A 22,765-nucleotide genomic window follows, 5' to 3' on the forward strand; every position below is an offset into this window, starting at 1 on the left:
CAAGAAAACACATCATTACAGCAGGCTACTCAGTGTGTGTGTGTAGCTGCATATGTTGTGGCTGCTGCTACACACACACACACACACACTTTTACTTTCAGTCTTTCTTTCATGGTTTCCATCTGCTGCTGTTTAACGTTGGAGTTGGTGTTTGTTGAACATTTTGTCTTGTTGTGTTCATTTTGTACAGTGTGTTAACCTGTTGGTGACCTTTGCCCGCCAGGTGTTCCAGACAGGAAGCATGCGATAAGTGGGAGGAGCCTCAACACTTCAACACACGTCTGGACCAGTGCGTCAACATCTCTGTTACCCCGAGCAACATGTCCGTCACCTCCCCGGCAACGCAGGTACACAGAGACACACACACACAGACACACACATGCAGACACACAGACACACACACAGAGACACACACACACACAAACAGACACACACATGCAGACACACAGACACACACAGGTTCACACACAAACAGACACACACATGCAGACACACACATGCAGACACACAAACAGACACACACATGCAGACACACAGACACACACAGGTTCACACACAAACAGACACACACATGCAGACACACATACACACACAAACAGACACACATGCAGACACACAGACACACACAGGTTCACACACAAACAGACACACACATGCAGACACACATACACACAAACAGACACACACAGGTACACACACAGAGACACACACAAACAGACACACACATGCAGACACACATACACACACAAACAGACACACACATGCAGACACACATACACACACATGCAGACACACATACACACACAAACAGACACACACATGCAGACACACATACTGCAACTGCAACTTTATTTATAACACACTTTAAAACAACCAGGTTGACCAAAGCGCTACAATCATCTAAAAATGCAATAAAATAAACTAAAAACAATAAATGAAAGAACATATTAAAACTAATTAAAAATATGTTAAAATAAATAAAAACACATTAAAATTAGATAAAGTAATGTAGAATAAAATAAATAAAATAAAATCAGGTCAAATGTCTCAAGTGGTGCCAAACACCAGTGTGAACAAGTGTGTTTTAAGAAAAGAATTAAAAACAGGAACAGAGGAGGCCACTGCAAAGGCCCGGCCCCCTCTGAGCTTCCCATTAGTTTTAGGTACACTCAGTAGTTTGTCAGCCAACCTGAGAGCCCGATGAGGTGTGTAAGGAAGGAGAAGCTCAGAGAGGTACAGCGGGGCCATGCACACATTTAAAAACAAATAAAAGCAGTTTACAATGGATCCAACAGACACACACACACACAACCACATACAGACACAGAGACACACACAGGCAGACAAACACACATTCAGATACACGCAGACACACCCTCTGAGTGTGTGTGTGATGGACACGCTCTGTCTCTGTAGTTAACCGTCTGGGTCCAGAACGTCCCGGCGCTGTCGGGCGGTGTTTCCTGTGTGTTTGAGGACCTGAGCGAGACTCCCGGGGAGGTGCAGGCTAAAGGTCAGGTGGTGTGTATGTCACCGTCACTGAGAGACCTGCCGGCACACACACACTCCTACGGTAAGACACAGAATCTGGGCTGGCCTGCCTTTGTGTGTGAGGCATCATGTTATTGATGAACATCAGCTGAGTATTGACGATGTAATGACTGCGGTTCCAGGCGAGAAGCGTGTGGTGCAGCTCGGCCTGCGCTCCACAGAGACCGGACACCTCTTCATCACCACCAGCCTCATCTACTACAACTGCTCTGTGCTCAGCTCGTGAGTCTGACACCTCCTCCTCCCCCTCTGTATCTGATCAGCTGATCGAATCATATATTCCACTGATGCTCGACCAATCACAGCCTCCCTCTCTCTCTCTCTCTCTCTCTCTCAGGTGTACTTCCTGTGTCAGCAGCGTGTTCCCTTGTCATTGGTGTAAATATCGTCATGTCTGCACAAACAACCTGCAGGACTGCTCCTTCCAGGAGGGACGGGTCAGCAACATGGAGGTACACACACTCACACACACACACACTCACACACACTCACACACACACACAGGATGAATCAGTCGGTCAGGATGTAACAGCAGGTGTCTGTGTGAGCACAGGAAAGAAGGACGTTTCACTCATCAGAACCTCCTGCAGGTTAAACTGACTGACAGCCTGTAGCCTAGCAACAACCATCCCATAATGCAGCAGTGCTCCCAGCTGTGGAGAGCAAAAAAAAAAAGTCGTCAGAACAGACTGTAACAAGACCTGACTTTCCCACAGTCCTTGAATGCATCGTGTGTGACATTTGTTTCATTCAGAAAAACATCCAAATCTAATTCGCTTTATTCCACATCAGACATAAATCAGACATGTAGAGGAGCAGGGACCAATCAGGACACACTGACCGATCATGTGACAGGAAGTTAATGATTGTGTCATTCTAATGTAGACTGTCGCTTTAAAATATCAAATAGTATGATACAAAATCCACAGTTGTAGTATCTGTGTGAGTGTGTGTCTGTGTGTGTGAGTGTGTGTGTGTGTGTGAGACAGATTCAGTGATGAGGTCAGAGCTGCTTCCTCTCTGTCATTACACGCTCCAGTAAACAACAGTAAAGCTTCAGGTCAGCAGTGAAGGGTGCAAACACGCACACACACACACACACACACACACACACACTCTGTCCTTGCTGATGCGTTCAAGGACTCTGTGACTGATGGGATTGAGTGTGTAGGAACCTGTGATGTGCTTGTGTCAGCTGACTCCTGGACACGTTAGAAGCTCAGACAGTCTTCCGGTTTTCACATTACTTCAGCGTGATTCCGCGATGATTCAGGGACTTTTATCACAGAACACACAGACGAGCCTGTCTGCCATGATGAGTGTCTGAACTCCAGCACCCACAATGCACTGCTGTCAGATGAGTTTCAGGCTGACTCGTTCTGGTCCCTGACACTTTCAGCTTTTGAATGAGTTCCTGCAGTGAAATGCTGTGATGTGTGCGGGGAGCAGCAGCCACAGACCTGGTGAGGCGTTCAGAGCCCGTGGGGGCTGCGAATGTCGTTACTGTAACGAGGATCCACAGTAACAGCCAACGCCGTCTCTAACGAGCTGCTCCTCATCTCGTTAGCGGAGGCGCCGTGGAGTCGTGGAGGTGCACGGTGTCATTACAGGGTGACAGTAACAACCTCTGATTGGCTAATTGGTTAATGGAAGATGAACAGCCACTTAATTGACATGAAAGTGTCCAATCACAGCAATTAATGTTAATTAGCAGGCGATTAGGCAGACTAAAGAGAGGGAGAGAGAGGGGCGAGGGAACAGAGCGTCTCTGTCGTTTGTCATGTGACTGCTGGTCCTTCCTGGCTTTACAGAATCCTGCTCGTTTAGCTTCGACGTTAAGAAAAACCTGATTTGAGGCTTTAATTCAAACCAAATGTGATGATGCATTCAGGGACCTGAGGGTTTTTCTCTGACTGATGGCTTTCAGAGCTGTTAGCATTAAATGATGGATCTCCATGGAACCAGCAGCCTGCAGGGCAGGTTGAAGATGTTTTAATGAACAACTTGTCAGACATGTAAACAGCCTGCAGGGGTCACCGCCGCTCATTAGTATGAAAGCTGTGTGCAGAACAGCAGAAGAAGAAATCAGTCTTCATCAGCGCACCCGTCAACCTGTCACTTCCGAGAGAGTCTACAATCAATATTTAAATCGGAGCAGCGTGTGACAGAGATCAGCTGCTGGAGCCCGACCTGCTGAGGAGAGCCTCCACACCTCTGACCCCGGCGTCCACACCTCTGTTTGCCGTATTGATTGGTTGCCGTAACCATGACGACAGAGCTCCTCCTTTCCCATCAGTCCTGTTTTATTAATCAGTGATTATGTCCATGTGAGGACATTTTTTTTCAGACGTCACAGGTGTTTTGATGGACACACACACACACACTCTCCACAGTTGCTCCTGGCGTCCGCTGTGCTTCAGTCCACTTCCTGGGGAGCTAATGGTCTTCCTGTCAGTCACAAGTTAATTAATTACCGTGGTGACGCTCGTTAATAAAGGTTTCCCCCACTGAGAGATACAGCCAGTGTGTGTGTGTGTGTGTGTGTGTGTGTGTGTGTGTGTGTGTGTGTGTGTGTGTGTGTGTGTGTTTCCAGCAGCCACAGGAAGTAAGGATCTGTCACCAGCTGTCCATTACTGAACACACACACACACACACACACACACACATGTTCCCTCTCAGCTGAAGAGTGTAGATATCTTATCACAGTCTGTCATCACTGGGTGGGGACAGAGACACTGGATGTGTGTGTGTGCGTGTGTGTGTGTGTGTGTGTGTGTGTGTGTGTGTGTGTGTGTGTGTGTGAAAGCCACAATTTTTTTTTTTACTAAGGGAAGACATGATGGGACATTTTTGATAAAAGGGGACATTTTCAATAAGCGATTAAATGATAGTGATGTTTCTTGTGCGCCCTCTTGTGGTCATATTCTGATTCTGATCTGGTCATGTGATGCAGCCTCCACCCCTCGTGAAGCGATGGCAGCCTGCATGCTAACCTCGTCCTTCCCTCCGTCTCTGCAGGGCTGTCCTCAGATCCTCCCCACCTCTGACATCCTGGTGCCGGCCGGAATGGTTCGTCCAATCACATTGCGAGCTCGCAACCTCCCCCAACCTCAGTCGGGTCAGAAGAACTACGAGTGTGTGTTCAACATCCAGGGCAAAGTCCAGCGCATCCCCGCCGTCCGCTTCAACTCGTCCTGCATCCAGTGTCAGAACACTTCGGTGAGACACGCCACACTACCCAGCATGCACTGCTGCTCAGACCCCACGGCTGATGATGTTTATATGCTGCACGGCTCAGGCTGAGCAGAACAGAACACACACTCGGTCAGCTGCGACACACACCTGCAGCATCAGCACACACACGTCAGACTGTCACACAGCGACCCCCAGAGGTCAGAGGTCAGGCTCCAGGTGGACAGGTGGTATTGATGGGTCTCACTGGGATTCAGTAAAAACACACACACACAACTGCAGTTCACTGGTTTGTGTGTCTTTGTGAGGACCATGTCACATGGACCTAAAGCAGGCCATCTCAGTTTGAGGACAGACTAGATGTTCTCACAGTCCACACCTGTCCAAATGTATGTCCCTCCCTCTTCTCAATGTGTCCCTGATCCTCATTTCTAAAAATGTCTCACATCCCTCCATCTTTACATTCAATCCTCACACACACTCACACACACACTGTGCAGGTGACCTAACCTACACCTCACATCGGTCCTCACAAATACAGACATACGTGCACACCCACAGACTCTAGATTGATTATTGTCCTTTGCTGAGATGACACTCGAGAGTAGCTGTCCTGCAATGTGACCACACACACACTAACGCACACTTGTCCGTCTGCTTGCACTCATTTCCTGTCCTTCATCTGTCTTCCTGTCCATGAGGCTGCCCTGAAGACACCTCACACACACATTACACAGTAACATACCGCCACTATTAGACAACAGCACACACACAGATACATACAGATGGCCTGTGTGTGTCTGTATTTAATTAAGTTACTGCTCCCAGTGGAAATTGGCCATTTAGTACTACAGAGTGCACACACACACACACAGACACACACACAGTCTTACTCTATTCACCGGCTCTTTTGGTGGAACAGGCTGAAATATGCTCCATGTTTCTTTAATCAGTAGACTGATTTAAAAAAAACATGAAGTCCTGTCCTCCTCAGAAACCAGCAGGAAGCCATGATGGAGTCACATGTGACCTGCAGCTGTCATTCTGTCAGACATTGTTATTGAACACCAACACTCTTCCTGCTCTCTGCTCGTCTCTGTGATTCATGTCTGTAAAGTTTAAGGATTTTCTGACAGTTTCCATAACTAGAAAATTATTTCCACACACCAGGGGGCGCTTTTCTCTTCCTGTCTTGTTGTCACGCTGGACACTGTTGGACAGTGTGTCTCTGTGGTGTTGAGGAGTGTGCGTGTGTTCAGCTGCAGTTCGTCTGACGCTCTGCAGCGTGTTTCCGGGTCTTTGAGGCCCATGAGGTGACCTTTACAGAGCCAATCAGCAATGACAGAAGAGACCAGCAGGAAAATAAACTCAGCAGGGAGGCTGGGAGCAGACCGTCCCAGAAAGCTGTGACTACCCATCATGCATCAGCTCTGACTGCTGTGCCTGAACAGGAAGCAGCAATATCAGATGAGTCCGATCTGTGAGCCTTCCACTAGACGGAGTACCACAGGGCTCTGTATGAGTTAACATTCATTTATATGTAGAAGCTCCCGTCCTGCCGGGACAGGCGCAGGCCGCTGCAGATAAATCTGTAATTATCTGGAAGCAGTGGAAAGAGCTGACGGGGCTCTGAAAGTCTTTAATTTGTCCAGAATCAGGACTTGATGAGTTTTACAGGCTCGTGTGACGAACTGTGAGGGGAGGATACCCCCCCCCCCTTCAGATCGTGCTTTTATTTTGAAGCCTCACCTCGGCCTGTCAGAGGACTCGGTCTCAGATGTCCAGCGAGCTGCAGAAAGGAGCTGTGTTCACCATCATCTGCTCTGAGTGTCAGTGTGTGTTCAACAGCACTTTCACTGCTTTCATTTCTTATCCTGTGTGTGTGTGTGTGTGTGTGTGTGTGTGTGTGTGTGTGTGTTACATGAGTTATGATGGTGCTCAGTTGGGCTCAGCTGGCTGCTTTTAATGGAAAATCAGGGCATTAGACACACACATCTCTCTCTCTCTCTCTCTCTCTCTTGATTGGTCTTGGTGTTTCACATATTTCAGCTGTGTGGTCATCACCCTCACACACACACACACACAGGTCTGTACTCCTGTCTCTGTGAGGACTCAGTGCTGAACCATCAGCAGTAAATGTCAGTCTGACCTGAACCTTTCACAGGTTTAACTGAGAGAGTCATCCTGACATGGCCGATGTGGATCTCTGCAGATCAGATCAACTGTGTGTGTGTGTGTGTTAGTGCTGTGTGTTAGTGCTGTGTGTGTGTTAGTGCTGTGTGTGTGTGTGTGTTAGTGCTGTGTGTTAGTGCTGTGTGTGTGTTAGTGCTGTGTGTTAGTGCTGTGTGTGTGTGTGTGTGTGTGTGTTAGTGCTGTGTGTGTGTTAGTGCTGTGTGTGTGTGTGTGTGAGTGCTGTGTGTGTGTGTGTGTTAGTGCTGTGTGTTAGTGCTGTGTGTGTGTTAGTGCTGTGTGTGTGTGAGTGCTGTGTGTGTGTGTGTGTTAGTGCTGTGTGTGTGTGTGTGTGTGTGTTAGTGCTGTGTGTTAGTGCTGTGTGTGTGTGTGTGTTAGTGCTGTGTGTGTGTGTGTGCTGTGTGTGTGTGTGTGTTAGTGCTGTGTGTGTGTGAGTGCTGTGTGTGTGTGTGTGTTAGTGCTGTGTGTGTGTGTGTGTGTGTGTTAGTGCTGTGTGTTAGTGCTGTGTGTGTGTGTGTGTTAGTGCTGTGTGTGTGTTAGTGCTGTGTGTGTGTGTGTGTTAGTGCTGTGTGTGTGTGTGTGTTAGTGCTGTGTGTGTGTGTGTGTGTGTGTTAGTGCTGTGTGTTAGTGCTGTGTGTGTGTGTGTTAGTGCTGTGTGTTAGTGCTGTGTGTGTGTGTTAGTGCTGTGTGTGTGTTAGTGCTGTGTGTGTGTGTTAGTGCTGTGTGTGTGTGTTAGTGCTGTGTGTTAGTGCTGTGTGTGTGTTAGTGCTGTGTGTGTGTGTTAGTGCGTGTGTGTGTGTTAGTGCTGTGTGTGTGTGTTGTGTGTGTGTGTGTTAGTGCTGTGTGTTAGTGCTGTGTGTGTGTGTTAGTGCTGTGTGTGTGTGTGTGTTAGTGCTGTGTGTGTGTGTGTGTGTTAGTGCTGTGTGTTAGTGCTGTGTGTGTGTGTGTTAGTGCTGTGTGTGTGTGTTAGTGCTGTGTGTGTGTGTGTGTTAGTGCTGTGTGTGTGTGTGTGTGTTAGTGCTGTGTGTTAGTGCTGTGTGTGTGTGTTAGTGCTGTGTGTGTGTGTGTGTTAGTGCTGTGTGTGTGTGTGTGTGTTAGTGCTGTGTGTGTGTGTTAGTGCTGTGTTAGTGCTGTGTGTGTGTGTTAGTGCTGTGTGTGTGTGTTAGTGCTGTGTTAGTGCTGTGTGTGTGTGTTAGTGCTGTGTGTGTGTGTGTTACTGCTGTGTGTGTGTGTTAGTGCTGTGTGTGTGTGTGTGTGTTAGTGCTGTGTGTGTGTGTTAGTGCTGTGTGTTAGTGCTGTGTGTGTGTGTGTTAGTGCTGTGTTAGTGCTGTGTGTGTGTGTTAGTGCTGTGTGTTAGTGCTGTGTGTGTGTGTTAGTGCTGTGTGTGTGTGTGTGTGTGTGTGTTAGTGCTGTGTGTGTGTTAGTGCTGTGTGTTAGTGCTGTGTGTGTGTGTGTTAGTGCTGTGTGTGTGTGTTAGTGCTGTGTGTTAGTGCTGTGTGTGTGTGTTAGTGCTGTGTGTGTGTTAGTTCTGTGTGTGTGTGTGTGTTAGTTCTGTGTGTGTGTGTGCATAGTTAAGTCCTGTAGCGTTGTGCAGTAGGTTTATTTTTGCTGAAATAGCGTCATACCGCTGTCATCTTTGAATTTATCTGTGTGTGAGTGTGTAAGTTCCTAAACTAAGAAGCAGACCGAAGTCATTAAGACACATTGATTTTCAATCATTCAGAAAACTCTGAGCGTGTGTGTGTGTGAGGGAGAGTCAGGACACAGCCTGTGTTTTTTAACACCTTTGTAGATGAGTTGTATTGTTCGTTACACAAAGACCACACAGACACACACACACACACAGACATTATGTGTCATATGTGTTAGCTCAGAGGAGCCACACAGAGCACTGCAGGTAGATCGGGGCTCTATCAGCTCTAAGTCCATTATGTTGTTTCTCTGACTGTGTTTTGTTGGTTACCATGGAGACCCGCAGAAACCATGACAACGCCACTCTGCTGAGTGCGTGTGTCTGTTTTTCCATCCTCTTTTTTCGTCCTAAGCGCTGAGGTCTGCAGATTAAACCAGTCAATGTTATCATATCGTCTCTTAGCTCTGTCTGTAGCTACATTAGCCTCATTAGCATCCTGTGCTTTGTAACATTTCTTCTTCTTTGGTTTAAACGTCTTGGCGCTGCACACACTGACACAGTGTCTCCCTCTCTGTAGTATTGGTATGAAGGGGACGAGGCCGGGGACCTCCCTGTGGACTTCTCCATCGTCTGGGACGGAGATTTCTTCATCGACAAGCCCACGTCTATGAAAGGTAAGGAGGCGTGAGGAAGAGGAGCAATGTTCACGTGAACTCTGCTGAAGGTTCTGACTCCACTGATGGTCTGACCGCTTGTGTCCGCCAGCGTTGCTGTACAAGTGTGAGGCTCAGCGCTCCAGCTGCGGTCAGTGCCTCAAGGCTCCGCCCACCTTTGAATGTGGGTGGTGCACTGAAAGCAGGAAGTGCCTGCTGCGCCAGCACTGCCCCTCCCCTGAGCAGAACTGGATGCACCACGGCCGACACAACCTGCGCTGCAGCCACCCGCGCATCACCAAGGTAGGAGAGCGGCGCTCTGACTGACACGATGAATTAATCAGACGCTTATGAGTGATTGATCTGCCCCTCCCCCCTCCCCCGTAGATCGATCCTCTGACAGGACCTCGAGAGGGCGGGACCCGGGTGACAATCGAGGGGGAGAACCTGGGCCTGCAGGTGAAGGAGATCGCTCACGTCCAGGTGGCTGGTGTCCGCTGTAACCCTGTCACCTCGCTGTACATCAGCGCTGAGAGGTCAGTGTGTGTGTGTGTTATGTGTGTGTGTGTGTGTGTGTGTGTGTGCGTCAGAGAAGCTGTGTTCTGACTGTGTGTGTCTGCAGGATCGTGTGCGACATGGCTGAAGCGCTCCTCCCTCACTCGCCCGGCGGCCCTGTGGAGCTCTGCATCGGTGTCTGCAGTGCCGAGTATCGAACCCTCTCCGCCCAGACGTACTCCTTCGTGGTGAGTTTCACAAAGATGGCGTCCAGCTGCTTCAAACATAACGTGACCACAGACACACACACATCCGCCACAAGGAGCCGTGGAACGGAGGAGCTGACCGGCCGCTGCTGGTTTTCTCTTCTCTTTCAGAGCCCCAGCTTCACTCGGATCCGCCCGGACAGGGGGCCAGTTTCAGGGGGTACCCGGCTGACAGTGACCGGGCGACACCTGGACGCCGGCAGCGCCGTCAACGTCTACATCGACAAGGAGGAGTGTCTGTTTGTCAAGTCAGTTCACGTCTGATCATTGATTGATAAATCAAAACAACCTGCTCTGATCATGCCTTCATCTTCCAGGCGGACCAATCGGGAAATAGTCTGCATAACTCCCGCCTCCCTGTCAGGCTCTGGCCCCGCCCCCATCCGCCTGATGATTGACAGGGCCGAGGTGACCAACTCAGAGACCAAATATGTCTACACGGAGGACCCGACCATCACCAGCATCGAGCCCAACTGGACCATCCTCAAGTAAGGCCTCCACGTGCTGCTCATTACTAATCAATCAATCAGAACGACTCATCAGTAACTTGTGTGTGTGTGTCTGTGTGTGTGTGTGTCTGTGTGTGTGTGTGTAGTGGCAGCACAGTGATAACAGTGACAGGAACCAACCTGCTGACCATCCAGGAGCCCAAAGTCAGAGCCAAATATGGCGGAGTGGAGACCAACAATGTAAGAACTACAGAACAGCAGCGGTGCTCAACCTGCGGCCTGCGGCCCAAACCCCCGCCCTCCACACACACATCCCCACAGCCCCCTCATGCACACTCTGTCCTCTCCACAGTTCTGCACCGTTGTCAACGACAGCACGATGACGTGTTTGGCTCCTGGCCTGGTCTACAGTAAACCCCACCCAGCAGAGGGGGCGCTGCGCCCGGACGAGTTCGGCTTCATCTTTGACCAGGTACCCCTCACCTGCAGCAGCAGGGTCGCACGCCTGGAGGTGTGAGCCTCTGTGTGGTATGAAGCTGTTCTGTTCTCCTCTGCAGGTCTCCTCCCTGCTCGTCCTGAACTCCACCCCCTTCACTCACTACCCGAACCCGACCTTTGACCCACTGGGGAACTCTGGGATCCTGGAGGTCAAGCCGGGGTCACCCATCATCCTCAAGGTGAGAGAAGCTACACAGGAAGCTCGTCAGAAGAAGAAGAAGAAGAGGTGACGCTTTACTTACCTGTGTGTGTTTCAGGGAAAGAACCTGATCCCACCCGCCCCCGGAAACAACCGCCTGAACTACACCGTCCTGATCGGAGACTCCCCCTGCCTGCTGACCGTGTCAGAGAACCAGCTGCTCTGTGATTCGCCGGATATCACCGGAGAACAGCGAGTCCTGGTGAGAGATGCCCCCGCCTCCTTTTCCTCTACCTGTCTCAGGGACCACTGCGATGTCCAAAGATAGAGAGACAAAAACAGCCTGAGAGAGACACAAAGAGGGACAGAGACAAGGGTCCAGATCCTAACAGGAGGACAGGGGGGGGGGGTTGTAAAAAGGTGAAAGTCATTAAGAGCAGCCGCAGGGAGTCATGGGTAATTAGTCTGATGTCACAGATCAGAGGCACACACACAGATGTTCAATGAATCTCCTATCAAACAAACTATTGATTCATTATTAAAACTATTGATTATTAATCAATACATAATGCCACCCCCTCCTGGTCATATCATCTCCTCTTCATCACTTATTCATGAAGAACCTTCATCGTTTGTACAGTCGATACTTAGAGTGTGTGAAGAGGAAACAATCCTAACAGATGAGATGAAAACACTGTGTGTGTGTGTGTGTGTCTGTGTGTGTGTGTGTGTCTGTGTGTGTGTGTGTGTGTGTGTGTGGTGTGTATGTCTGTCTGTGTGTGTGTCTGTCTGTGTGTGTGTCTGTGTGTGTCTGTGTGTGTGTGTCTGTGTGTGTGTGTATGTCTGTCTGTGTGTCTGTGTGTGTCTGTGTGTGTGTCTGTGTGTGTGTCTGTCTCTGTGTGTGTGTCTGTGTGTGTGTGTCTGTGTGTGCCTGTGTGTGTGTCTGTCTCTGTGTGTGTGTCTGTGTGTGTGTCTGTGTGTGTGTCAGTCACATTCTGTTTATGGTGAAGAACCTAATCAGAACTCCTTCTCGTAGATCCTGGTGGGAGGTCTGGAGTACTCCCCGGGTACGCTCCATATCTACTCCGACAGCGCCCTGACGCTACCCGCCATCATCGGCATCGGCGCCGGCGGGGGTGTGCTGCTCATCGCCATCATCGCCGTGCTCATCGCCTACAAGAGGAAGACCCGTGATGCTGACCGCACGCTCAAGCGCCTCCAGCTGCAGATGGACAACCTGGAGAGCCGGGTGGCGCTGGAGTGCAAAGAGGGTGCGTTTGGATTCTCTCTCTCTCTCTCGCTCCCTCTTTCTCCCCCCCTCCCCCCTTCCTTCTCGCTCCCTCGGTGACGTGTGTTGTCTCCCCCCTGCAGCCTTCGCCGAGCTGCAGACGGACATCCAGGAACTCACCAACGACATGGACGGAGTGAAGATACCCTTCCTGGAGTATCGCACATACACCATGAGAGTCATGTTTCCTGGAATAGAAGAGCACCCCGTCCTCAAGGAGCTCGACGTACGTACATCGCAGACAGGAAGTGGTCACACAGGGAGGCGGAGTTTTACCAACCCGCCGGCCTAATTAAGTGAAGGCAGCTCAGAGCCTCAGCAGGCACATGTCTGTTTCCATGACAACACTGTCCCTATGTAACAGCTGACAGTTTTAGCAGGTGGTTGATTGTCTGTCTTTCTGTCCCTCTGTCTGTCCCTCCAGTCCCCAGCTAACGTGGAGAAAGCTCTGCGCCTCTTCAGCCAGCTGCTGAACAACAAGATGTTCCTCCTGACCTTCATCCACACCCTGGAGGCTCAGCGGTCCTTCTCCATGAGGGACCGAGGAAACGTGGCGTCGCTGCTGATGGCGGCTCTGCAGGTAGCTAGCATAACACTGCACATAAATAAATAGTCCCGGCCACAGTGACTGAGAGTGTGTGTGTGTGTGTGTGTGTCAGGGTCGGATGGAGTACGCCACCGTGGTGTTAAAACAGCTGCTGGCTGACCTGATCGAGAAGAACCTGGAGAACAGGAACCATCCCAAACTGCTGCTCAGGAGGTCGGTGCTCCGCCGCCCGCACACCTGGAACATCAGAGCTCAGGCTACATGTTCAACAGGCAGCTGACCTGTGTGTGTGTGTGTGTGTGTGTAGGACGGAGTCTGTCGCTGAGAAGATGCTGACGAACTGGTTCACCTTCCTGCTGCATCGATTCCTCAAGGTACGCCTCCTCCTTCCTCACCTCCTGACCTTGTAAGCCCCGCCCTCTGTGAAGGGGATTGGCTAAATGCTGCATGATGTTCCCCTCTTGTCCTGCAGGAGTGCGCCGGCGAGCCGCTCTTCATGCTGTACTGCGCCATAAAGCAGCAGATGGAGAAAGGACCCATTGACGCCATCACGGGGGAAGCTCGCTACTCACTGAGCGAAGACAAACTGATCAGACAGCAGATCGACTACAAGCAGCTGGTAACACACACACACAGAGACACACACACACAGACAGACACACACACACACTTCTCACGTCTGTTACTAATTATAAAGTGCTACAGACTCCATTAACACAATAAGACACAGTTGCCACAGTTGCTGTTTTGTTGGTTGGTATCCATGGCAACAAATAGACACAGAGGGACACCAACATCAGATTTACAGACTCTTTGTCCATCGAGCACTGTAGTGACTCTTTGTCATATAGTCACTACAAGCACTTCTTGAAGCTGTGTGGAAAGTGAGTGAGAGGGAACCAGGTTATGAGCTAACATGCTGACTAGCTCATAAAATGACTCCACCCATCTCTCTCTCTCTCTGCCCCCCCCCCCCCCCCCCCCCCCCCCCCCCCCTCCCCAGACCCTGATGTGCATCCCCCCAGAGGGTGAGGCGGGGACCGAGGTGCCGGTGAAGGTGCTGAACTGTGACACAGTGACTCAGGTCAAAGACAAACTGCTGGACGCCGTCTACAAAGGAATCCCGTTCTCACAGAGACCTCAGGCGGACGACATGGACCTGGGTAAGCCATCTTTCTGTTTTTACTGTGATGATGCTCTCAATGATAAACACCAGGTGAGGTGAAGCCAAGCGGCGACCTTCGGGGCTCAAAGTGGAAGCCCATGCGGAAGTGTCAAAACTTGTAATTCACGCTGCAACAGCTGGGGGTTGGCTCCAAAAGCGAGTCATTTCCCATAGACTCCCATGTTAAAATGGCCGACTTCACAGCAGAAATTAACATGTTTACAGCCTGGTACAAAAAAACCACTCTGGTCTCAGATGATAGGTTCTCTTCTAGTGTCAATTGTACGGGGGGTGAATTTTTTTACAACTCACTCGTTTCAATTGTATTCGGACTTAAAATTACGAATAATTATGGGCGTTGCCGCTTGAGTGACAGACAGTTGGCGTATCACAGCGTGAGTTTCCTGCTCCCACGATCGCCCGCCCCCCTAAACCCCGCTCGTGCTCCCCCTCTTTTTCTATATTTGAGAGTTTTGCCGGACGTGACGCTGTCAACATGGCGGCGGTCATCACGTCCCGGAACCTCCCACCGAGTCTCAAAACGGCTCTTCAGAAACAAACGGGTGACATCACGGAAGCTCTGTCCATAGTTTTTACTGTCAATGGGTTACTCAGTTTCACTGTCTGCCTGCAGAGGGCAGCGGTGTCAAGCTGTGCTGCTAAAAGGCTAAAATGCTAACGAGGCGTCTGTGTTTGTGATGTCAAGAGTGGCGTCAGGGTCGCCTGACGAGGATCATCCTCCAGGACGAAGACGTAACAACAAAGATCGAGAGTGACTGGAAGAGGCTGAACACGCTGGCACACTACCAGGTACACGCCTGAGCTCCTCCCCTCAGCTCCTCCCCTCAGCTCCTCCCCTGACCTGCTCGCCTGAGCTCCAACCCTTAGCTCCTCCCCTGAGCTCCTTCTCTGAGCTCCTCCCCTGAGCTCCTCTCCTGCTCCTTGCTGAGCGAGTTCAACCAGGATGAATGATCACTCAGCTGACTGATGGCTGATCAACTGATGTTTTTCGGTTGCTAGGTAACAGACGGCTCTCTGGTGGCGCTAGTGCAGAAGCAGGTCTCAGCCTACAACATCGCCAACTCCTTCACCTTCACCAGATCTCTGAGCAGATACGGTAACAGCGCAGAGCACACACACATGCTGACATGCAGCTCACTGCAGCGACCAGCAGGGGGCGCTCACCTCTCTCTCTTTTCAGAATCATTACTGCGAACGTCCAGCAGTCCTGACAGCCTGAGATCCAGGGCGCCAATGATCACCCCGGACCAGGAGACAGGTACTGCAGCGGAGGAGGTGGTGGTCTGGGCGCCCGGCAGCAGCCGGCTGCACCTGGTGGTGACGCGGCCTCTGTTGTGTCTTTCAGGAACCAAACTCTGGCACCTGGTGAAGAACCACGAGCACAGTGACCAGCGGGAGGGAGACAGAGGCAGCAAGATGGTGTCCGAAATCTACCTAACCAGACTGCTGGCGACAAAGGTAACACAACGCCGACACACGCAGCTGCGTATCTCTGCAGTGACGTTCATGTGGTCACACCGAGCTGTGTTGGTCCTCTCACCACCAGGGGACACTGCAGAAGTTTGTGGACGACCTGTTTGAGACGGTGTTTAGCACCGCCCACCGCGGCTCTGCGCTCCCTTTGGCTATCAAATACATGTTCGACTTCCTGGATGAGCAGGCTGACAAACGGCAGATCAGTGACCCGGATGTTCGACACACCTGGAAGAGCAACTGGTGAGAGAGAAGTCAGGTGACAGGAAGTGTTGTTGGAGCAGAATCGGGGTCTGATGGTCTGTGTGCTCTGCAGCCTTCCTCTCAGGTTCTGGGTGAACGTCATAAAGAATCCTCAGTTTGTCTTCGACATCCATAAGAGCAGCATCACTGACGCCTGCCTGTCCGTCGTGGCTCAGACCTTCATGGACTCCTGCTCCACATCTGAGCACAGACTCGGCAAAGACTCCCCCTCCAACAAGCTGCTCTATGCTAAAGATATCCCCAACTACAAGAGCTGGGTGGAGAGGTAGCTAACAGGCTAACTAGCCCGCTAGTTTCTATTAGCGAGCATGTCGTTGTGCTTGAGGCTAACTGTGTCTGTGCCGCAGGTACTACAGGGACATTGCAAAGATGCCCAGCATCAGCGATCAGGACATGGATGCCTACCTGGTGGAGCAGTCCCGTCTCCACGGCAACGAGTTCAACACGCTAAGCGCGCTCAGCGAGCTCTACTTCTACATCAACAAGTACAAGGAAGAGGTGAGTGTTTGCCGCCTGCTTTCCTGTGGGGAAGCGTCCATGTTGGGTGTGTGATGTCATTTCCTGTGTGTGCAGATCTTGACGGCGCTGGACCGGGACGGGTACTGTCGCAAACACAAGCTGAGGCACAAACTGGAGCAAGCCATCAACCTGATGTCAGGGAGCAGCTGAGAGGAGGGGCCCGGCAGAAGGACTGATGGGGGGGTGGTGGGAGGAGAGGAGTGGGGGGAGGGGGTGTTTATCTGAACTGTGCGAACAGTCAGCTGGACCGATCGATCGATCGGTGATGTATTGATCAGCTGATCGATCGGCCAGCTGGGACCCCGTCTACCTCTCTGTGGTGGAGTCCGGGGACGTTTACGAACCGACGCAGATTCATTTACGAGAAAAAGAAAAAAAAACGCCTGTCAGTCCGATTTCACTGCGGCTGCACACGGAGGTGAAGGCGTTGCCATGGAGACAGGCTTCATCATGTGACGGTTCAGAGCCTTCAAGTCGCCTCCTCACTGATGTCATCGCCCTGAGCCCTGAGCCTCGTCTGGAAGGACCCGGAAGCTTTAACGAAGGAAGCAAAGCACTGACGTGACGTTGCCGTTTGTCCCGACTGGTGGCGTGAGGACTCTGCGAGCGGCGCCGCCAGCACCCGGGCGACGCCTCTAAACGCCCGCTGGATGTTTCCTCTCTGGACAATCACTCTGACCCACAGCACACTGAGCCCGATGCCTACTGACCGACCAGAACCTGTGTCCAACCCCCCTCCATCTTCTGTCCCGCCTCCCCTTTCACCCTGCTCCGTCATTGGTCAGCCATGCTGACTTCTGGCCTCCTATTGGCCAGTGAGACTCTTAAGTAACATACTGCCCGACCAATCAAGACTGTGGAATATCAAATATAGAATCACATTCCAGCACAGGCACATGGCGAGCGTCTGCAGCGGTTCTGCCAAAAGACCTCGCTCTCACACACACACACACACAAACACACACACACACGTTAGCCATGCTAACTATGCCCAGGGGGAAATACTGTGCAGAGCTACAAGCCCAGTGCCATGTAAAAAGACCGGACCAGATCGCATCAGAACTGGAACGGACTTGGACCAAATCCGGATCGAAAGAAACTACCCGGAATGAGCCGGAACGATGCAGACTGGAGAACTCCTTAGACTGGTTGCCATAGTTGTAAACAAGAACAAAAGAATGATGATAATAATGTTTAAAAATGTTAACGTGTAAAACGAACTTTGTACAAAGCTGAACGTTATGTTACATCAGAGAGAGACGCCGCCGGACCACGCTGAGGGGCGCCGTGTGCTGAGGGAGCGCCGAGGGCTTTCAGCATGGCAGCAGGCCCCGCCCCCTCACACACACAGACACACACAGAGCGGCGCTGCTCAGAGGTCGCTCATCATCACACCTGAAACACCAAAACTGACTCTGCCCACATCTCCACCGCAGCAGGGAACACAAACAAGGTGGTGGACGGTAGCGTTTACCTGCATCCGGTGCATTTCTGACCAACCTGCATGCCTAATTGTGATCACGTGACCTCTGCAGTAAAGCAGAGGCCGCCTGTCGTCCGCGCTCCGTCAGAATGTTCCGGCGCTCCAACTCTCTGCAACGCCATGAAGCCCCGAAGCACCTTTGTTTCTTTTCTTGCTGATGTTTCATGTCGTTTGAATCTTTGGGGCCAAATGGAACCGAGGAGGGAGGAGGAGGAGGAGGAAGAGGAGGGAGGGTCCTGATAAAAGACTGCCTTTTAGATGATTAATTATAGAGGGGAGGGAAGCCACTACCACACCAATACCACTGTTCATCACACTGTGTGTGTGTGTGTGTGTCTGTTTCTGTGTGTGTGTGTGTGTGCGTGTGTGTGCTGCAGTGTAAAATCAGCCTGATCGTATCTGCAGCTCAATTAAAAATCTTTTTCTCTTCAGCTGCAGCGTTTAAATCGGACGATCTGTATCTTCAGCCGGGATCAGATCTGTTTTATATATATATATTCATCGTCCTCTCTGGGGGAGGAGGAGGGGGAGGAGGAGGGAGGCTCAGCAGGAGTAAACTCTGCATGCTGAGGAGGAGAGGGGGGGAGGTCAGATTCTCTCTGCATGCTGAGATGCAGCAGGAATACTGAGAGGGGAGAATACTGATCAGGGAGGAAGAGACGGAGGCAGCGTCATTCATCAAACCAACCAGAGGAGGGAGGGCGGAGCCTGAGCACACGCTCAGAGAGACGAGCTCCGAAAAACGTCTCCATCTTCTTGTATGCATCCAGTTTTTTTTTTACAAGAATAATTTAAATTGAATTTTATGGTTTGGCTGTTTTTGTTGGTGGGATTAGCCATCAGCAGCAGTTAGCATAAAAAAAGATCCCGCTAAACCTGAACGCATCAAGCAGAACTTTCTGATGGTCCTTGAATGCACCACGTGTAAAACCACGTCATCAAACTACTTTACTGAGCTGAAAGTCCTGTCCTCACAACCAGCAGGACGCCATGATGGAGTCACATGTGAGCTGCAGTCACATGACCAACACTCAGAGAGTCTCTGTCTGACCTGCAGCTTCCTGCACACACACACTCTGACTGCAGACAGGATGGAATGTGTGTGTGTTTGTGTGTGTCTGTGCACATCCAGTCTAATTCCTGAAACAACAACATAGGTAACAGGGATTGGATTGAGCTCACACACAGAGCTCAGACATATTTATGTTTTCCTTTTATTTATTTTTAATGGTGGGGTCTATTTATTATGGAGGATGTACACAGTTTTATTAGTTTGTACAGAGAAGGACGAGCTGACACACACACACACACACAGACCTCAGAGGGTGTCTCCGCCCGACGGATCGATCAGTTTGATCGGACTTGGCTCCTCATCAGTGGGACCCTCAGAAGCTCTTCACGCTAAAAGCGTCCCGCTAACGTCTGGATGTTGGCGGTTCCCTCTTGGCGTCTCATGTGCCCCTAAAGACTTGCACTGACCCCGCCTCATTAAGCCCCTCCCACTCCCTGCTGCCTCCTGGTCAGCTGACAGATGACAGCCAATCCCAGGAGGGCTTCATTGTACCATAGCAGCAGTGAACCGGTGGACTCCAGGTGTCAGGGAGTCAGATGTCTTTATTGTACCATAATATGATTATTATTATTACTGCGATTATAATTATTATTAATATTCTGAGCAGCCGCCTCTCAGCCGCCGCCACACCGGATCCATCACACCGACTTATCTGCCAGCACTTTTTGGTCCTGGGACTTTGTTTGGGTCCCCAAGCCGCCGGTTGAGAAGCGCTGCTCACACTGGATCTTGTGTCTTAGTTCGGGATGGGAGTGTCCACTCAGGCGGAGCCTCGGCGGCGATGCGGGCACCAGGTCAAGAGGGCGGCGGTCACGGGAGGCCCCAGGAGCCGTCTGCCACCAGGAGGCGGCACCGACAGCTGTCCGCCTCCAGGAGGCGGCGCCATCACTGACGGCTGTTATTTATTTATTTATCCATGAGCGTCCACTGAGGCCTCCTGACCACAGCCTCCTGATTGGCTGCCCACATCGCCGCCACGGCGCCGCCGCCATTCATCACTCTGCCTGGAAACACGGAAAATGCAGAAACACATCATCGCCTTGACGCAGCACTCCAGGATGTAGTCAGGGCCCATGTTTTGATACCATTGCCATTGCCTTGTTTTTATTTTTGCTGAGTTAAACTGTAATGATGATGATGATGATGAAGAATCTTCATGTAATAGCCTGTGTCCGTTTTGTATCATCGCCATTGCCTTCTGCTGAGTTTGTATATTTGTGTGATTTCACTAAAGTGTAATGGAGAAGTCAGACCGAGGCCTTTGTGTTTCTTGATGATGTCACAGGCGCCATTTCTCCTGCTGCGCCGCCATCACATGCTGGCAGGGGTACGGGCTAATTAGTGGAGAACAATGATCCAGGCTGAGCAGAGCTTATCAGCAGCAGCACCGACAAAAGACTCGTTATCTCAGGTCTCATTATCAGGAGACGCTGCAGATTAAAACGCCACTGCCGAGAGACTCAGAGGGACAGAGAGAGACAGTCAGAGACTCAAGAGGGACAGAAAGAAAGACAGAGGCACAGAGTGAGACAGTCAGAGACTCAAGAGGGAAAGACAGAGAGAGAGAGGGAGAGACAGACTGAGAGAGAGACAGTCAGAGACTCAAGAGGGACAGACAGAGAGAGAGTGGGACAGAAAGACAGAGAGAGAGGGAGAGACAGACCGAGAGAGGGACAGAAAGAAAGACAGACAGAGGGACAGAGCGAGACAGTCAGAGACTCAAGAGGGACAGACAGAGAGAGAGGGAGGAACAGTCAGACAGACCGAGAGAGAGACAGTCAGACTCAAGAGGGACAGACAGAGAGACAGTCAGAGACACAAGAGGGACAGAAAGACAGACAGTCAGAGACTCAAGAGGGACAGACAGAGAGAGAGAGAGACTCAGCGACAGAAAGAGAGGGAGAGACAGGGACAGAGAGACACAATCTTGAAAAGTAGTGTCCATCTGATGGTCACTACTTTTAGCGATATGTCCCATCATGCATTGCACAGACCAGCTAAATGAACGGGAGTGTCAGGGTAGCTGTGAACATGCTTTCAGTGAGGTCACGGCATGCTGCCCTACACTGTCCCCATGAGGGGACGAGGGGTGAGTTCAGACGCTGCCCATGTGGCGCAGAAACAGCTGGTTACCTGCAGCTCTTCCTGTTGATGAGCGCAGACTGCTGCCCCCTGCTGGTGTGGAGCCCTGAGTCCTCAGACACAGAGCGTGCTGATTGGTTGTTGGCTGTAGGCTGTTTATTCAGTGTTTGTGTCTGAAGCCTCAAAGAGTCCTGTGTGTGAGGACCGACACACTGACCTCACAGAGATACAAAGGTACACACACACACACACACACACACTGAGCTGAGAAATGACAGTATCAATTCATTTTCCTTTGATTAATCTGCTGCTTCTTCCCACTCAGAACAGAGTGTATAATTTTGATTGGTTAATTGATCCATCCATCATCATCTGCTACAAGGTGGGCGGGGCTAAAGGCTTCTCCAGTCAGTACTTGAGGCGCGTTAGTGCCACGAGCTGCAGCAGAGAGAGAGAACAAATGAGCTTCTAGCTTTGATTTGATTACAGATCAGTGTGTGTGTGTGTGTGTGTGTGTGTGAGAGAGAGAGAGAGAGAAGCCCTGACTCAGACTGCTGCCAGTTAACCAGCTGTCAGCATCCACAGGTGTTTCTCTCTCTCTCACACACACACACACACTCCTGTCTTCTTGAGTAATCATGTTCACACCTGGACTCTGAAATCTGGTCTGAGCCCTCGGCACCAGTGAGGACTGTCCCTCACAAGGTGTCCAGACCTAGGGACCTCACAGAGATAGATAAAACACACACACACACACACGGAGCCACTCTTTCAAATTAACCGTTAATCATAAACAGTAAAAAGCCCTGAGTCATGAGTTCCCTCATCCCGCTCACACACACACACACTCACAGGAATCATTTCTGCAGTCAGCGTGTTTTATTTTTTGCTGAATTGTGTGTGTGTCCACACACAGCTTGATCAAAGCGTTCACCTCTGACAGGTCATGTGATTAAAACGATATTTCTGCGTCCTGTTGCCATGGTGACCGTCAGGCTGCTAGCCTTAGCTGTTTGCCAGCATCAGTCTGTTAGCATTAGCTTCTGTCTGAGAGCCATGTGATCTGTCTGTAATCTGCCTGCTGGCCTCAGTCTGTCACCTTTAACCCGTACAACAACCTGGACCCACTTACACTGGGCTGCTACATGCTAACGCTGCCACTGAACAGAGTGGAAGTCTGGGCGTCACTTCTTTTGGGTTTTCTAGAGACAAACATGAGTTTGTTTAGTGGAACAGAGACAAATTGTCCTGTCTGAGACTTAGTGCTCAGAGACAGAACCAGGTCTGTGTGTTTATGTGACAGAAAACATACAAAAAACCCGCAGACACACATCTGAAGGAAACAACAATGTGAGTCTGTGTTAACTGAGATGATGTCACTGTGCGTCACTCTGCGTCCTCCTCCGTCTGTCCGTGTTCAGTTTTGGACTCTTGGAGTTTTGGACTGGAGTTTTAACAGGCTGAACGCTCGGCGGTCCTGGTGTCTACACAGGATTATAAAGGGAGCTGTGCAGGGATTAGACAGTACCGAACCGCCCCTCCCTCTGAGCTGCCTAATGAGGCTCTGAGTGTTTGTTATTGAGATGAAAATACCCACAATCCCTCAGGAGAAAATTAACTGTCACTCCCCAGAGATTAGACCGAGCGCAGAACTGTGGCGAGCTAAAGAATGACACTTTTAATTATTATCATCATTTTAATTTCTTATTTACATTTCTTACCTCTGACAGAGGCTGACACGTCCCTGCGGGCCGGACTATTATCTGAGCTTCTGAAAAGGTAATA

The 22,765-nt window shown here is 50.7% G+C and overlaps 1 protein-coding gene across 1 annotated transcript in view; it reads left to right on the forward strand.

The window, feature by feature from the left end:
- Positions 1–16,577, forward strand: part of plxna3 (plexin A3) — a 49,506-nt gene extending 32,929 nt beyond the window's left edge. Inside the window, exons 9-38 of the mRNA XM_028409617.1 lie at positions 224–347; positions 1,417–1,573; positions 1,674–1,773; positions 1,889–2,003; positions 4,570–4,770; positions 9,144–9,240; positions 9,332–9,522; positions 9,607–9,755; positions 9,842–9,962; positions 10,092–10,228; positions 10,298–10,468; positions 10,576–10,669; positions 10,782–10,901; positions 10,987–11,106; positions 11,185–11,328; positions 12,103–12,337; positions 12,438–12,580; positions 12,779–12,934; positions 13,014–13,114; positions 13,209–13,275; positions 13,374–13,520; positions 13,905–14,064; positions 14,773–14,876; positions 15,087–15,183; positions 15,268–15,345; positions 15,433–15,545; positions 15,634–15,803; positions 15,877–16,089; positions 16,172–16,322; positions 16,398–16,577. Coding sequence (XP_028265418.1) covers positions 224–347; positions 1,417–1,573; positions 1,674–1,773; positions 1,889–2,003; positions 4,570–4,770; positions 9,144–9,240; positions 9,332–9,522; positions 9,607–9,755; positions 9,842–9,962; positions 10,092–10,228; positions 10,298–10,468; positions 10,576–10,669; positions 10,782–10,901; positions 10,987–11,106; positions 11,185–11,328; positions 12,103–12,337; positions 12,438–12,580; positions 12,779–12,934; positions 13,014–13,114; positions 13,209–13,275; positions 13,374–13,520; positions 13,905–14,064; positions 14,773–14,876; positions 15,087–15,183; positions 15,268–15,345; positions 15,433–15,545; positions 15,634–15,803; positions 15,877–16,089; positions 16,172–16,322; positions 16,398–16,493 — 4,072 coding nt within the window. The 3' untranslated portion in view covers positions 16,494–16,577. The remainder of the gene's footprint in view (positions 1–223; positions 348–1,416; positions 1,574–1,673; positions 1,774–1,888; positions 2,004–4,569; positions 4,771–9,143; positions 9,241–9,331; positions 9,523–9,606; positions 9,756–9,841; positions 9,963–10,091; positions 10,229–10,297; positions 10,469–10,575; positions 10,670–10,781; positions 10,902–10,986; positions 11,107–11,184; positions 11,329–12,102; positions 12,338–12,437; positions 12,581–12,778; positions 12,935–13,013; positions 13,115–13,208; positions 13,276–13,373; positions 13,521–13,904; positions 14,065–14,772; positions 14,877–15,086; positions 15,184–15,267; positions 15,346–15,432; positions 15,546–15,633; positions 15,804–15,876; positions 16,090–16,171; positions 16,323–16,397) is intronic.
- Positions 16,578–22,765: the final 6,188 nt, after the last annotated feature.

This window comes from Parambassis ranga, chromosome 7 (assembly GCF_900634625.1).
Source record: "Parambassis ranga chromosome 7, fParRan2.1, whole genome shotgun sequence".
Classification (NCBI taxonomy): domain Eukaryota; kingdom Metazoa; phylum Chordata; class Actinopteri; family Ambassidae; genus Parambassis; species Parambassis ranga.